Source organism: Ascaphus truei, chromosome 15 (assembly GCF_040206685.1).
Source record: "Ascaphus truei isolate aAscTru1 chromosome 15, aAscTru1.hap1, whole genome shotgun sequence".
Classification (NCBI taxonomy): Eukaryota; Metazoa; Chordata; class Amphibia; order Anura; family Ascaphidae; genus Ascaphus; species Ascaphus truei.
In genome coordinates this window covers 18,713,855-18,731,843 of record NC_134497.1, presented here as the reverse complement: position 1 = coordinate 18,731,843, position 17,989 = coordinate 18,713,855, and the positions used below count along the sequence as shown (strand labels likewise).

General features: G+C 44.6%; 1 protein-coding gene across 1 annotated transcript in view; it reads right to left on the bottom strand.

The window, feature by feature from the left end:
- Positions 1–1,367: 1,367 nt before the first annotated feature.
- The window catches only part of LOC142466639 (uncharacterized), a 31,131-nt gene continuing 14,509 nt past the window's right edge, over positions 1,368–17,989 (bottom strand). The window contains exons 2-5 of the mRNA XM_075571886.1: positions 12,788–12,914; positions 12,486–12,584; positions 3,071–3,190; positions 1,368–2,916 (exon numbers count right to left, since the gene is read on the bottom strand). Coding sequence (XP_075428001.1) covers positions 1,763–2,916; positions 3,071–3,190; positions 12,486–12,584; positions 12,788–12,821 — 1,407 coding nt within the window. The 5' untranslated portion in view covers positions 12,822–12,914 and the 3' untranslated portion in view covers positions 1,368–1,762. The remainder of the gene's footprint in view (positions 2,917–3,070; positions 3,191–12,485; positions 12,585–12,787; positions 12,915–17,989) is intronic.

Below are 17,989 nucleotides of genomic sequence, written 5' to 3'. Positions count from 1 at the left end.
CACTGACACACTGACTGACACACACACACACTGACACACACACTGACTGACTGACACACACACACACACTTACTGACGCGCGCGCGCACACCCCCACACCCACGCACGCACACACACACACTGATTGAATGACTGACTGACTGCCGCACGCACGCACGCACTGACTGACTGAGGCACACACACACGCACACACTGACTGTCACACACACACACACTGACTGACACACACACACTTACTGACGCGCGCGCACACCCCCACACCCACGCACGCACACACACACACACACACACTGACTGAATGACTGACTGACTGCCGCACGCACACACTGACTGACTGAGGCACACATGCACATGCACTGACTGTGTGTGTGTGCGTCAGTCAGTCTGTGTGTGTGTGTTTGTGTTTCTGCGTCAGACTCACTGACGCGCGCGCACACACACTGACTGACGCACACACACTGCATGAAGCTGTAAAGGAGGGAGGGGGGGGAACTGGATTGATGTGAATGGGGGACAAACAGAGAGAGGGGGAGGGGTGAGGAGAGAGAGAGGAGCGGGAACATTACATCCCGGGCAACGCCGGGTCTCTCAGCTAGTATAAAATAAACGTAAAGAGAGGGTGCATACCATTCAATGATGGATACAAAAAAAAGGAACAACAGGACAGTCACTCTTATACTCCCAGAAAGTGAATATATATATCATTTACGTGAATCACTATCCGTATTTGAAGTGTGTGTGTATATAAATATATATATACATACAAATGAGCATACAGTAATATTTCCATTTGCTATTTGCCTTGCTATGGAGGGTTTTTGTCACTTTTTTACTCACATAACTTCACATATACATACATATATAATATATATATATTATATATATATATATATATATATATATATGCAGTGGAAGTGTATTGTGTGTATTTACCTACACACTCACTCCACATTTCAGTAACATACATATACATCTAAATAATATTCACATATACACATTTGCTATAAATGGAATTATTACAATTTTACATTATATACACGTGCAATGAATGGAATAAACACTGTAATATAAGTTTGAAATCGCCTATCCAAGCTGCTATGCATGGCTGATCCCTTTTCTCCAGCTTCCTTGAATGTACTCTATGAGGAAGATCATGTGACCAGATGCTAGTGCACGTTTAGAGAGAGGGAGGGCAGTGCTGACAAAGGGGTGTGCCTGGGTTTGTGACAGGACATGAAGGGGCAGTGCCTTAGCAAATGCTTGTTAAAATAGAATACAAGAAAATTGGTCTTTCAAAGTTGTTTTTTTAAAAACAGAAAATGCTAAAAGTATTATTTCTTACTACAGAACTGATTTATTAAAAAAACCACACATGCAGGATATTGACTGAACTGCAGCTTTAACCTTGTGAGTATCTGAAATCCCCAATACATTGCACACATTTCAAAACTGAAATACACTAAAGAGAGACACAAAAAATATCTTAGGAGAAATGTCCTATTGATACATTTTATTTTAAATCATAACCTATACGAATATAAATTCCACACATATTCCTTATCTATTTTAAGTAAAAAGAATAAAAAATAATGCAAAGAAAAATATTTTACACAATTACAAGAACCAGTATGTTTTCATAATATTAAATAATTTTAAATAAACAAAATCCATATTTCCTATCACAAGGTATCTTTTTCATGTGACTTGTCTGATTAACAAGATTTAAGAAGCATTTCCCACATTTTAAATAAACAAATGGTCTTTATGTGTGTTTGTTCTGATGTTTTGTAAGATATGATCGTTTAGTAAAATGTTTCCCACATTCAGAACATGCAAATGGCTTCTGTCCTGTATGAATTCTCTGATGTTTAACTAAATTTGCCTTCATAGCAAAAGATTTCCCACATTCAGCACAAACAAATTGTTTAGTTCCAGTGTGAACTCTCCGATGTGTAGAAAGATTTGAGTTATGTGTAAAACATTTTCCACATTCAGAACATACAAATGGTTTCTCTCCTGTGTGAATTCTCTGATGCGTAACAAGAGACGAGCTATAAGTAAAACATTTCCCACATTCAGTGCAAGCAAATGGTTTATCTCCTGTGTGAATCATCTGGTGTGTAATAAGATATGACTTCCTATTAAAGCATTTCTTGCATTCAGGACAAGTAAATGGCTTCCCATCTGTGTGAATTCTCTGATGTACCACCAAATGCGAGTTCCGCATAAAGCATTTACCACATTTAGAACAAACAAATGGTCTTTCTCCTGTATGAACTCTCTGATGAATAGTAAGATGCGAGAGCTTAGAAAAACATTTTCCACATTCAGAACATGTAAATGGGTTCTCTGCTGTGTGGATCCTCTGGTGTGTAACAAACTCTGACTTGATTTTAAAGCCGTCCCCACATTCGGAGCAAGCAAATGGTTTCTGTTCTGTGTGAACTCTTTGATGTGCAACAAGGTTTGCGTTAGCGTTAAAGCATTTCCCACATTCAGAGCATGCAAATGGCTTCTCCCCTGTGTGACTTCTGTGATGACTAATGAGATATACGTTGTGAGTGAAGCATTTACCACATTCAAAGCAAGCATACGGTTTCTTTACTGCTTTCTTGTGAATTTTCTGTGCATCAGTGTTGCCTTTGCTACACTTCTTTGTACGAGTAGATGCATAGTCTGTCCATGTATGTTCTCCGAGTGTATAAATGTGGGATTCTGTGAGATTTCTTTCATCACGTGAAGTTGATTCCTTAGCTACACTTGTCACACATTTTCTCAAATTCATGTTTGGTGGTTTCCGCTTCCTGCGCTTTGTTCCTTGATATCTCTGGGTAACACCGATATCTTCCATTACATAATCTTGTGAACACAGAGTAATGTGATGTCCTTCAGGGGTATTCTTGCTCATGGATCCAGCTGTTGGAAAGAAATATACTGTAATATTAATAACAACTTTAATTCATAAAGTGCTTTGCTCCAAATCGCTTTTCGCTTCATAATTACAATCTAGATCGTAGTGTGCAGCGCCATACATACAATTTTATAGACTTACAACCTATGTTTTTGGTACCTGAGACACAGGGAGATAAAGTGACTTGCCCAAGGTCACAAGGAGCCGACACCGGGATTTGAATCAGTGTCATTGCTTTTCGAGTCAGCCTCTTTACTAACTGAGCCTGTCCTTCAGCCACTGAGTAGAGAAGTGAAATAACATCTTCAAAATAATTGAACATGTCTGTTTGAGCCAAACATACAACAAGGTTCCCAGCACACTGAAGTAAGGAGATCTAGACAATGTTATATGCCAAAAGATATCTAGATTTGAAAAAATAATAACACATGCTACAGGGTTTGTTGTAAGAACAATGCAATGAATGATTGTGGTGAAAATGGGGCTAATCAGCGCATTATTAAAGGCAGTGTGCTCGGCTGGTTACCCCTATTTCGTATTGGGGATGAAGGGGTTAATTTTGTATGCTGTTCCCATGTCCCCTTTTTGCAGGCTTGTCCCTACCTGCAGTGCTGAATAATAGGGGCCGTTCCATTAAGCCTGCTAATTTAGGAACGGAGTGAGCCAGCACCCTGATTTTTGGTGTGCAGCCTCAGTATAACCCCCCAAGCACACACATATATTAAAAATATAACTTTGTCATAAGGGAAACATATATTTTTGATGAAGTGCCTTTCTGTTGCAGTTTTAAAATGTACCGGCAGGATGCTATTTTTTTGCTGCCTGCCTTTGTAATGCATTAAGGAACAAATGTTATGCATACATGAGCCCCCTGTTGGGGAGATGCCTATATGTCTACGGGATGAAAGACCCCAGAGTCTTAAAGTGTCACTTAATCAGGATGTTTCTGAGTAGCAGATCCTGTTTCTCCTCCTGGATATTTCACACCTTGGGACCAAACTCCAGACATTGCGTCCCCAGAAATGAGTGGCTCCTTTTTACTTAGCAGTGCTACCAAGCTGCTTACTGAGCATGCTCAGAGTTACCTGGGCTGGCTGTAGGATTTGCTCAGGTGACATGGCAGGTTCTGATAGGAGGAAGATAATTCCTTGCCAATGGGATGAGGCTAATGTAACACTTCACAGGTCCTTGTCCTTAAAAAGGCCTGTAACCCTCATTCCTGTGTTGTTGTTGGTGCTGTTACCTGATTTCTTCAAGCGGATAAGATCCAAGTACAGCGGCTACGATTCCAGAACGCAAGGGGTTAAAAACATCGCAACAAGGAAACTTGCCCTGCTTCAGGATTTCGTTAGCCCTGGGGATTCCAGAACGAACCCCAAAGAACCAGAAAAGACTTTGCACATTCACTGAAGGATTGGACTGGCTATTTATTTGGCAATTTGCAAAAGGACTATATTTTAAAAGACAATCTTCTGGTGCTTTGCACCTTTCTGGACATTATCCCCTGTTCCTATACCCGTAAGTGTAATTATTAAGTGTATTCTGCAGTTGTCGTGTGTTTGCCTACCAAGGGAATAAATCTCAGTTTATTTTGCTCAACCTGTTCTGCTCAATCAGGATCCACGAAATATAAATGTGTTATTATTTGCGTCCATCGTGACAATGATCTATCGTAATCCTTTCAAAACATGAAATGTACAATAATGCCAGAATGCCGGAACAAGTTTTTATATATACAATGACTAATATAAATGTGTGTGGGAGGGGGTTGAGGGGGGGATGGGGGTACGGGGAAAGGAAGGGGAAAAGTGGGGTGAAAGGAAAAATGGGGAGGGACAAAACAGAGGAAAAATGGTGTGAAGCAAGATAAGGGGGGCAACGTTTTGGGGTGAGGGCCCGTTTCCACAGACCCAGGGGGTCTATGGTACTTCCCTTCAACCAACCACACACTCCTACCTTATCTAGATTAAAAAATGGTATAATACACAATGGTTAGTGCAAAAATCAGGCAAGTCCGAGTGTAAATAATGCACAGTGGAACTATATGTCCACAGCTAAAAATACTACTAATCTGCACTATGATAGGTAATAGTCATACCTTAAGAAATATGCTAACAGAGGCTGTTGGTCAGAGTGACCAGAAAAAGTGACCAACCCAGGGACTGCGAACTCAAATTGGATAACCACTTATTAGAGAAAAACAGACTCCACAGAAAAACCGTCACGGATGCAAGAAAAATCCCATAAGGGGTACTCAAGCATTCAAGAAATCAGCAGGCAACAAAGCCTGGATAAGGCTTTGAAAATGAGTCCTTAGTTTACAATCCGTGTCCTTAGATGGGAGCCCACAGTCTGGATAGGGTGACGCCTGAGTTTCTGATCAGCTGGCAGTCTTTTTAGAGGAAATACGGGTCCCTGGAGGCATCCGTGGGGCGTAGATCCACCAATTGCTTGTGGATTTCATGGTGGGCGGGACGTTGGGGCGTCTGACATGAATGGTGAGATCCTTACTGCAAATATCCCATTCCTTTGTTACTGGTGAAATCTCCTTTCATCCTGTCTTAAGAGATGACCCTGTATTATTTGTACTGCCCTTGGGATGAACAGTTCTTTTGAAAGTTCCTTGTATTGACCCTGAACATATTTGTAGATAGTTATCATATACAGCTGAACCCTGTTATAACGCGGTGCTCGGGGGCCACAGAATGAGACTGCGTTATAACCGGGATCGCGAAAATAAAATTTGTATTGTCTTTTCTTTAAACAAAATGGCCACCGCGATCATGGGTTCAGCGATCACATGCCCGCTGCATGCGCCTGCACGCCCACCTTGCATCCTGGCGGCACATGCACAGTGCGTCACTGCGATCTGTACACGGGGGGCGTGGCCAAAACGGGTCGGGTGGGCGCCGCCATGACAGGGGCAGGGCCATGGCACGCACAAAGCAGCTCACAGCACTGCAGCAGCCCCACAAAACTGAGAGCACACAATCAACAGGTAGGGAAAGTGTGCGTGTGCGCGCGCTAATAAAGTTAAAAAAAAAAAAAAAGCTGTACTCTTAGATGCCCTTTTTCTAATGTAAACAAATCTAATTTAGCTAGCCTCTCCTCATAAGTCAGACCTTCCACCCCCTTTATTAATTTGGTGACCTTCTCTGTACTTTTAGTTTTTTTATGGAGTGGTACCCCAAACTGTACTCCATATTCAGTAGCAAAATTATGCTTTCTTACCTTCCATAACCTTTCATAATGCAAGAGCAGATCTGATTTGCCTTTGCAGCTACTGCCTGACATTGGGCACTATTGCTAAGCCTGCTGTCTACTAGCACTCCTAAAGCCTTCTCAAATGATTTACCTATTTTTTCCCCATTTCATTTGTATGTCGCCTGTTTATTCTTGTTTCCCAAATGCATAACCTTACGTTTATCTGTATTAAACCTCATCTGCCATTTACCTGCCCAAGTTTCCAGTCTCTCCAAGTCCTTCTGGAGAGAAATTACATCCTGCTCTGATTCTACAACCTTACACAATTTAGTATCATCAATGATGGAGACTTTGCTCTCTATGCCAACCTCAAGGTCATTAATAAACAAGTTAAAATGCAGAGGCTCCAGTACTAAACCTTGAGGTACTCCACTTACAACTTTAGACGAACCTGAAAAGGATCAATTCATGACCACTCTTTCCAGTTTTCAATCCAGGTGAAAAGATTTTCGAACAGACCGTTTTCTTTTATTTTGTACACTAACCTTGTGTGTGGAACCGTATCAAAAGCCTTTGCAATATCTAAGTAGACCACATCAACTGCATTACTTTGGTCTAAATTCCTACGTTCCTCTTCAAATAAACTAATAAGGTTAGTTTGGCACGATCATAAATCACCACTTCATAAATCCATGCTATCACTAATAATGTTGTTTTCCATTAGGTATTCCTGAATATTATCCCGTACTAAACCATCAAATAGCTTCCCCACTATTGAAGTCAGGCTTACAGGTCCGTAATTCCCCAGTGGTGATCTGGCTCCCTTTTTAAATATAGGCACCAATCCTGCTTTACGCCAATCGTGTGGTACTGAGCCTGTGGAAATGGAGTCCTTGAATATTAAATTAAAACGGTTTGGCTATTACTGAACTTGGTTCTGTTAGCACCCTTGGGTGCAGGCCATTAATGCCAGGTGCTTTATTTACCTTTATTTTAATAAACCCACCTTTACACTTCTTCCTCTGTTCACAACATGTTAGTTAAGTTTGATGTTGTGGCTTCTTCCCGTTGCAATTGATTCCTCTTTTGCTAAATACAGAGGAAAATAATGTATTGAATACCGCTGCCTTCTCCTTATCTCCAATAATTTGCCTGTCCATCTCACAGCGAAAGGGTCCTACATTCTCTTTTCTAATCTTTATGTTATGAATGTACTTTAGAAAAAACAAATAGGTAGCGCTATATCCCACAGTGAGCTGGCAGCCGGTGATATAAACCTGACCCCTAGTCAGGCTATAGAAGTGGAAAAGAAGTTATATCAGTGGCGCTCAACACTGTAATGATCAAAGCAATTCTAATAGATATTATAAAATATCTACTATATATTTCTGAGTTCACTGTATGTCTGCGTCCCTAGCGGCAATCTCATTGGTCCCTTGGCCCGCCCGCCCCCGCACACCTCTCATTGGGCTCACACACTCACACCACCCCCTTGGCCCGCCCCCCACACCTCTCATTGGCCTGAGGCGGAGTGACGGGCCAAAGGTCCAAAAAAAAACAAAAAAACCACACACACACACACACACACATACATACATCTCTGTCCTCTCCCCATCACACTCACCTCCCTCCCGCTCCACTCCCGCACTCACCTCCCTGCCGCTCCACTCCCTCTACACACCACTCCCTCCCGCTACACACCACTCCCTCCCGCTCCACTCACCTCCCTCCCGCTACACACCACTCCCTCCCGCTACACACCACTCCCTCCCGCTCCATTCCCTCCCCGGCGGGGGAACAGGCAGGCTGCCACGCGGCGCCTAAGATGGCGGACCCCCTTCCTCCCTCGCGCTCCATTCCCTCCCGCTCCATTCCCTCGCGCTCCATTCCCTCGCGCTCCATTCACCTCCCTCCCGCTCCATTCACCTCCCTCCCGCTCCACTCACCTCCCTCCCGCTCTACTCACCTCCCTCCCACTACACACCACTCCCTCCCGCTCCATTCACCTCCCTCTCCACTCACCTCCCTCACGGGGGAGCAGGCTGCCATGCGGTGCGTAAGATGGCGGACCCCCTTCCTCCCTCGCGGCGCCGAGTGAGAAGATGGCGGCGGCCGGAAGTACAGGTAGGTGTCGCGTGTGTTGCTCCCCCACCTCCCCCCCACCTGCGGCGCCGCACGGAACTGAGAAAGGGCGCATCACGGGACTGAGACGTGTGTGTGTGTGTGTGTGTGTGTGTCTGAGTGCGACACTGCCCTCCCTCCTGTCCACTGCCCCCCCCTCCTGTCCACTGCCCCCCCTCCTGTCCACTGCCCCCCCTCCTGTCCACTGTCCACTGTCCCCCGCCCCCCCCTCCTGTCCACTGTCCCCCGCCCCCCCCTCCTGTCCACTGTCCCCGCCCCCCCTCCTGTCCACTGCCCCCCCCTCCTGTCCACTGCCCCCCTCTCCTGTCCACTGCCCCCCCTCTCCTGTCCACTGCCCCCCCTCTCCTGTCCACTGCCCCCCTCTCCTGTCCACTGCCCCCCCTCTCCTGTCCACTGCCCCCCCCTCCTGTCCACTGCCCCCCCTCTCCTGTCCACTGCCCCCCCTCTCCTGTCCACTGCCCCCCCCTCTCCTGTCCACTGCCCCCCCCTCCTGTCCACTGCCCCCCCCTCCTGTCCACTGCCCCCCCTCTCCTGTCCACTGCCCCCCCCTCCTGTCCACTGCCCCCCCCTCCTGTCCACTGCCCCCTCCCCCCTTCCCACTGCCCCCTCTCCCTTCCCACTGCCCCCTCCCCCCTTCTCCCTCCCCCCTTCCCACTGCCCCCTCTCCCTTCCCACTGCCCCCTCCCCCCTTCTCCCTCCCCCTTCCCACTGCCCCCTTCCCCCTCCCCCCTTCCCACTGCCCCCTCCCCCCTTCCCACTGCCCCCTCCCCACTGCCCCCTCCCCCCTTCCCACTGCCCCCTCCCCCCTTCCCACTGCCCCCTTCCCACTGCCTCCCCCCTCCCCCCCCCTTCCCCCTTCCCACTGCCCCCTCCCCCTTCCCACCGCCTCCCCCCCCTTCCCACCGCCTCCCCCCCCTCCCACCGCCCCCTCCCCACCCCTTCCCACCGCCCCCCCCCCCCTCCCACCGCCCTATTGTTCCACGATTTATAAATAATACTACCTATTACGCATTTACATCCCGGGCAACGCCGGGTCTCTCAGCTAGTATATTATAAAATATACAACCAGAGCCACGGAAATCGCCCATCCAATCGGACGGGCGATTTCCGTGGCTCTGGTTGTATATTTTATAATATATATTTTATAATATCTATTAGAATTGCTTTGATCATTACAGTGTTGAGCGCCACTGATATGAATGTACTTTAATAACTTTGTAGGGTTGATCCTTACTTTATATTGCAGTCCTTTTTTGTTATTGTCAATTTTTGCTAATTTGATTGCCCTCTTGCAACTTCCTTATAATTCTGATACGACGTCTCCGTCCCTTTTGACTTGAAGAATCTAAACGCCTTCCTCTTCTTGTCCATTTCCTCCCCTACCTGTTTATTTAGCCACATTGGGTTAGCCTTGTTTCTTTTATACTTTTTACCCAAGGGTACACACTGATAAGTGTGCTTTTCTAACAATGTTTTAAAGACTGCCCATTTATCTTCTTGATCTTCTCCTGCAAAAACTTTATCCCAATGTATTCCTTGTAGACTGCCTTCATTTAAAAAAAGGCAGATTTGAGTAAATTAAGAGCCTTTGTTGATCCCATATACATTTAATATATATATTTTTTTTAATAGTTTCTTTCAAAATGAGAGCATGTTATGATCACTGTTTCCCAAATGTTCCCTGACTTGAATATTTGTTATTACTTCTACATTGTCTTCAACCTTTGCATTAAACGGGCAATGGATGGAAGGGAAGTAAACATAATTATGCCCCTTTATAAAGCATTAGTAAGACCACACCTTGAATATGGAGTACAATTTTGGGGACCACTCCATAGAAAACATATTATGGAACTAGAGAGAGTGCAAATGAAAACCACCAAATTAATAAAGCAGATTGATAATCTAATTTATGAGGAGAGGCTAGGTAAATTAGATTTATTTACATTAGAAAAGAGGCGTCTAAGACAGGATATGATAACTATATACAAATATATTCAGGGACAATACAAGGAGCCTTCAACATAACTATTCATCCCACGGGCAGTACAAAGGACTCGGGCGCATCCCTTAAGGTTGGAGGAAAGGAGATTTCACCAGCAACAAAGGAAAGGGTTCTTTACAGTAAGGGCAGTTACAATGTGGGATACATTACCTATGGAGACTGTGATGGCAAACACAATATATATCTTAAAAAAAAGGTTGGACATCTTGTTAGAAAGGAAAGGTATACAGGGATATAGCAAATAAGTAAACATGGGAAGGATGCTAATCCAGGGAGTAATCTGATTGCCAATTCTTGGTGTCAGGAAGGAAGTTATTTTTCCCCTTATGAGATATCATTGGATGATGTGTCACTGGGGTTTGTGTTTGCTTCCTCTGGATCAATATACTGCAAGTACGGATATAGGATAAAGTATCTGTCATTTAACTTTAGCATAGGTTGAACTTGATGGACAAATGGCTTTTTTCAACTTCATCTACTATGTCACATTTCCAACTTTGATCGATTATACACAAGGTTGCCACCTCCTACTGAAAACCAACCCGGCATCCTGCTGCAATTCTCCCTCCAACTGCAGTGAACGTGGCTGCCTTGCGTCAAACGCCGCCTTCGTTGCCATGGCAACCGGACGCAAGGTCATGACGCTAAGCAGCGCTGCCATGGCAACGTGACGCCACATAGCATCATGACGTCACGTGGCGTCCGGTTGCACGGCAACGCGGCATAATTTGACACCAGGCAGCAATGCTCACTGCAGTTGGAGGGGGCATTGCGGGAGAATGCCGGAGTTGCCGCACCACACCGCACCCCCCGGAGATTGACAGCGGCAACCCGTAGCCCGGAGGTAAGAGCCCGGAACCCGGAGTCTCTGGGTCAAACCCGGAGAGGTGAAAACCCTGATTATACAGTTCTATGCGGTGAAATGCTTCTACGGTATTTGTGATACAACTTTCCTGATTTACCTAAAGGAGAAATTATTTTGGCTAAAACATTTCCCAACTTGTGACCATGAGTGGTTATTAAAAGACCAAAAAAAAAACGATTGAAAATGGCTGTGAGTGATCACAAAGCAGCTGTATACTTAGAACAGAACAACTTTCAAACTACGGATTTAGTCAAACATTCTAAAAGAGATCCCTGTAACGTCGCTGACTGCAAGACAGGATACGAACCCGCAGGGCAGAGGTAGAGAGTAGTACACCGACCTTGGCCTGGGATCTGAGGCCTGGGATGCAGGTGTAGTAAAGTCCAATTCCGGGGTGAAGGAAGGCGGCAGGCAGGGGTGGTCAAGCACAAGCAGGTAATCACAGAGGCAAAGACAGAGCTCAAGCAGAACAAGGTACAGAGTACTTTGCACGAGCACTGACAGGGAGCCACTGCCTGCTATTTAAAGGCCAGAAGCAGCTGCTGGCAATGAGGGCCAGAGAGAGGTTGACTTCCTGTCAGGAAGTGAGGAGCAGGAATTGCCAGGAAGCAAGATGGACACGGTAGCTTTTGTGAGGGCGAGAGGTCACTTCCTGTCGGCAGCCATCTTGGGTATCCAGTCAGATCCCTTATAAGCCCATAAACATGGTCAAATGTGTAATAAATCGGATATTCAGTTAATTATTCACAAGAGAAGTGTACGTTTTACTTTGCGATCTGAGTTTCTCACCAGAATTACATACAAGTGAAAATCAGGAATGGATGTTGCACCTACATTTCCATTTTATTATGAGAATGGGTATACTTCAGAAAGGACATTAGAAAGTCCTTATTTATGAAATGTAGTATAAGTTAGTTCCCAGAGCACCCATCACTAAAGTGTGTTGTGCCCCTCAATATCCGACTAGCACCCTCTCTATCCACCTTTAAGACTCACTTCAAAACACACCTGCTTAAGGAAGCATATGAGTAGCTCCGTGGCTGATAATTTACACCTCATACATTAACCTTGGCCCCCCGCAGACGCACTTACCAGAACGCCCTCCTACTGTCTCTGTACGTTCTTCCTATCAACCAATTAGATTGTAAGCTCTTTGGGGCAGGGACTCCTTTTACTAAATGGTACTTTTGTCTGAAGCGCTTCTTCCCTTTGTGTGTCATTTGTATTATTTATTATTTATATGATTGTCACGTGTATTACTGCTGTGGATGTACATTAATGGCGCTATATAAATAAAGACATACATACAAGTGACTGTGTGATGTTAACCTTTTCTTTATTTAGTGTTTATTACTCACCTGTGCTGATAGCTGTAGGAATGTCCTTCACACCCCTTATATAGGGCTCTTCTCCTCGCTCAATCTTTGACGCAATTTCAGGCTTATCGCTGACGCATCCTGTATGTATCAGAGGAGATATGTACATTTGCACCATAAACATTTTCTCCTTATACAGACATTTTCAAACAAATATCGGACCAGATTTATTAAACTATGCTAAGAATGTGCTATCAACAGAGTTCCAGCTGGAAGGCAAGTGACATTTATATTGAAAGTGGTTTACCATCTGACAGATTAGAATTGAGGATATATTTTCTTACCTAGAGCCCGGAGAGCCTGGTAATTCTCCATCATCACATCCTTGTAAAGGTTCTTCTGTTCTTCTTCCAAATAGTCCCACTCCTCCTTGGAGAAGACAACAGCAACTTCATCAAACCCAATTGGCTCCTGAAACAGAGAATTCTTCAATCAATGTCTTCGGCACATTGATCAAGTGCGGGCATGGGTTATCGCACCCGTCTGATCAATCCTCTGTCTCACCTAATGGAAGGAATCGGGGAACACGTCCTTTGCAACGTGCTCCCTCCTTACCCGTCACAGCACAGACCTGGTTTGCATGTTGACAAACTGACATCCAAAATCTTTCCCAAACTGGGCGTATTTTATAGAAATAAAGCCTGCCTAACCCCATTGGTCAGAAAGCGCGTTGCACAGCATATGCCAATGCGCCTATGGGGATATAGGGTATAGTGCCGTGCCCCAAATTCCCTTCAGCAAACTTGACATTCTTTACAACTCAATGTGCCATTTTCTCGTATGTTTACTGGACTAGGTTGCCTATCCCTTGAGTCCAGATGCAGAATTCCTGTCTCAACTTCAAATAGTTTCTGGAAAAGTTACCCAATTATCTGAGCAGACTTCTCAACCCCCAGTGTACCCAGCACTTCTCTCCTTAGACCCTCTTCCAGAAACCTGTTTAGAGTCCCATGGTTCAATTAAGAACCCAGTTACTCTTCCATCCCGTGCCGATCTCCCCCCGTATGGCTGGGTCCCTCAAATTCGCCTCCTGTCCAAGTTCCTTCCAAACTTCAGCTGTTTCCCACGTTAAAGATGTTTGTAACTGGAACTTGTAATGTGGTCAGCTTTACTCTGTGCCCAGGACACACGTGAACACGGGAGGTAACTCTCAATGTATTACTTCCTGGTCAAATATTTTATAAATAAAATAATTTAATTAAATAAAGCTGTCTCTGCTAAAATCCCTCTCCCGGCTTCCCATTAAATCCCATATTACTTACAATATTCCCCTTCTCTCTTTTAAGACTATACCTTCCTTATATCTCACCCTAATATCTCACTATACCCCCCTCTGCCCCTCCCTACATCTCACCCTAATATCTCACTATACCCTCCTCTGCCCCTCCTTATATCTCACCCTAATATCTCACTATACCCCCCTCTGTCCCTCCTTACATCTCACCCTAATCTCTCACTATACTCTCCTCTGCCCCTCCTTACATCTCACCCTAATCTCTCACTATACCCTCCTCTGTCCCTCCTTACAGCTCACCCTAATCTCTCACTATACACTCCTCTGCCCCTCCCTACATCTCACCCTAATATCTCACTATACCCTCCTCTGCCCCTCCTTACATCTCACCCTAATATCTCACTATACCCTCCTCTGCCCCTCCTTACATCTCACCCTAATCTCTCACTATACTCTCCTCTGCCCCTCCTTACATCTCACCCTAATCTCTCACTATACTCTCCTCTGCCCCTCCTTACATCTCACCCTAATATCTCACTATACACTGCTCTGCCCCTCCTTACATCTCACCCTATCTCACTATACCCTCCTCTGCCCCTCCTTACATCTCACCCTAATATCTCACTATACCCTCCTCTGCCCCTCCTTACATCTCACCCTAATCTCTCACTATACACTCCTCTGCCCCTCCCTACATCTCACCCTAATATCTCACTATACCCTCCTCTGCCCCTCCTTACATCTCACCCTAATATCTCACTATACCCTCCTCTGCCCCTCCTTACATCTCACCCTAATCTCTCACTATACTCTCCTCTGCCCCTCCTTACATCTCACCCTAATATCTCACTATACACTGCTCTGCCCCTCCTTACATCTCACCCTATCTCACTATACTCTCCTCTGCCCCTCCTTACATCTCACCCTAATCTCTCACTATACCCTCCTCTGTCCCTCCTTACATCTCACCCTAATATCTCACTATACCCTCCTCTTCCCCTCCTTACATCTCACCCTAATATCTCACTATACTCTCCTCTGCCCCTCCTTACATCTCACCCTAATATCTCACTATACTCTCCTCTGCCCCTCCTTACATCTCACCCTAATATCTCACTATACCCTCCTCTGCCCCTCCTTACATCTCACCCTAATATCTCACTATACTCTCCTCTGCCCCTCCTTACATCTCACCCTAATATCTCACTATACTCTCCTCTGCCCCTCCTTACATCTCACCCTAATATCTCACTATACCCTCCTCTGCCCCTCCTTACATCTCACCCTAATCTCTCACTATACACTCCTCTGCCCCTCCTTACATCTCACCCTAATCTCTCACTATATACTCCTCTGCCCCTCCTTACATCTCACCCTAATATCTCACTATACCCTCCTCTGCCCCTCCTTACATCTCACCCTAATATCTCACTATACACTCCTCTGCCCCTCCTTACATCTCACCCTATCTCACTATACCCTCCTCTGCCCCTCCTTACATCTCACCCTAATATCTCACTATACCCTCCTCTGCCCCTCCTTACATCTCACCCTAATATCTCACTATACTCTCCTCTGCCCCTCCTTACATCTCACCCTAATATCTCACTATACTCTCCTCTGCCCCTCCTTACATCTCACCCTAATATCTCACTATACCCTCCTCTGCCCCTCCTTACATCTCACCCTAATCTCTCACTATACACTCCTCTGCCCCTCCTTACATCTCACCCTAATCTCTCACTATATACTCCTCTGCCCCTCCTTACATCTCACCCTAATATCTCACTATACCCTCCTCTGCCCCTCCTTACATCTCACCCTAATATCTCACTATACACTCCTCTGCCCCTCCTTATATCTCAGCATTAAAGTCTTACTCTACACCAGCTCGCCGTGTGCATTCTGCTCAAGGATGTCTTGCCTTTCCATTCTGGATCCAAAACCCTCTCCCGCCTAAAAACCCCTTCCCCTCAATTTCCAACAAGTACTTCCTCTCTCCACCGTCAAGGCCCATCTCAAAACTCACTTTTTCAACAAAGTATTTCAGTATCTCCAAAGTACTGTACTCCCCCCCTTGCAGACACACTTCCTGTAACACTCTCCTACTGTCTCCAAGTTCTCCCTAAATACCACTTAGATTGTAAGCTCTTCAGGACAGGGATGCCTTTTTCTAATTAAGTTCAAAATGCTTATTCCAATTATTTAGTTGCGTCAATTATAGCTGTGTATATGTATGTGTGTATATGTATGTGTGTGTATGTATGTGTGTGTATACAGTATATACACGTGTGTGTGTGTATATGTGTTTGCGTATATATGTTTGCATGTGTGCATGATATAGATATAGATATAAATATTATACACACACACCGTGGTGTGAAAAAGAAAGTGCACCCTCTTTGAATTCCATGGTTTTACATATCAGGACATAATAACAATCATCTGTTCCTTAGCAGGTCATAAAATTAGGTAAATACAACCTCAGGTGAACAACAACACATGACATATTACACCGTGTCATGATTTATTTAACAAAAATAAAGCCAAAATGGAGAAGCTATGTGTGAAAAACTAAGTACACCCTTACTGCTTCCTTAAGAATTAAGATGCTAAAAGTAGCAGACAGGTGCTGCTAATCAAATGCCCTTGATTAATTGATCATCAGCAAGTGTGACCACCTCTATAAAAGCCAAAGTTTTAGCAGTTTGCTGGTCTGGAGCATTCAGGTGTGTGTTAACACAATGCCAATGAGGAAAGACATCAGCAATGATCTTAGAGAAGCAATTGTTGCTGCCCATCAATCAGGGAAGGGTTATAAGGCCATTTCCAAACAATTTAAAGTCCATCATTCTACAGTGAGAAAGATTATTCAAAAGTGGAAAACATTCAAGACAGTTGCCAATCTTCAGAGGAGTGGACATCCCAGCAAATTCACCCCAAGGTCAGACCGTGCAATGCTCAGAGAAATTGCAAAATACCTAAGACTCTACAAAATACTCTACAAAATGTATACCTACAAAATACCTACATCTCAGACTCTACAGGCCTCAGTTAGCATGTTAAATGTTAAAGTTCATGACAGTACAATTAGAAAAAGACTGAACAAGTATGGTTTGTTTGGAAGGGTTGCCAGGAGAAAGCCTATTTTCTCTAAAAAGAACATGGCAGCACGGCTTAGGTTTGCCAAGTTGCATCTGAACAAACCACAAGACTTCTGGAACAATGTCCTTTGGACAGACGAGACCAAAGTGGAGATGTTTGGCCATAATGTACAGCGCCACGTTTGGTGAAAACCAAACACAGCATATCAGCACAAACACCTCATACCAACTGTCAAGCACGGTGGTGGAGGGGTGATGATTTGGGCTTGTTTTGCAGCCACAGGACCTGGGAACCTTGCAGTCATTGAGTCGACCATGAACTCCTCTGTATACCAAAGTATTCTAGAGTCAAATGTGAGGCCATCTGTCCGACAGCTAAAGCTTGGCCGAAATTGAGTCATGCAACAAGACAATGATCCCAAGCACACTAGCAAATCTACAACAGAATGGCTGAAAAAGAAAAGAATCAAGGTGTTGCAATGGCCCAGTCAAAGTCCAGACCTCAACCCGATTGAAATGCTGTGGCTGGACCCCAAGAGAGCTGTGCATAAACAAATGCCCACAAACCTCAATGAACTGAAGCAACGTTGTAAAGAAGAGTGGGACAAAATTTCTCCACAACGATGTGAGAGACTGATAAAGTCATACAGAAAACGATTACATCAAGTTATTGCTGCTAAAGGCGGTTCTACAAGCTATTGAATCATAAGGTATACTTGGTTTTTCACACATGGCTTCTCCATTTTGGCTTTATTTTTGTTAAATAAATCATGACCCGGTGTAATATGTCATGTGTTGTTGTTCATCTGAGGTTGTATTTACCTAATTTTTAGACCTGCTGAGGAACAGATGATTGTTATTATGTCCGGATATGTAAAACCATAGAATTCAAAGAGGGTGCGCTTTCTTTTTCACACAACTGTATATACACACACAATATGTACTATATAAAACTTACCACAATAGTACAAGTAAACAGAATGAATAGAAGTGAATTGAAATGCAACACGTACCTTTCACATTATAACACGGGGTGCAGGGCAAATACATAGCAAGATAAAGCACACCGGGACATATTAATGCTGCAAGGATTTATACTGAGATACATTCTTACCATCAGGGACTGGATCAGGTGCTGGAAGACAGAG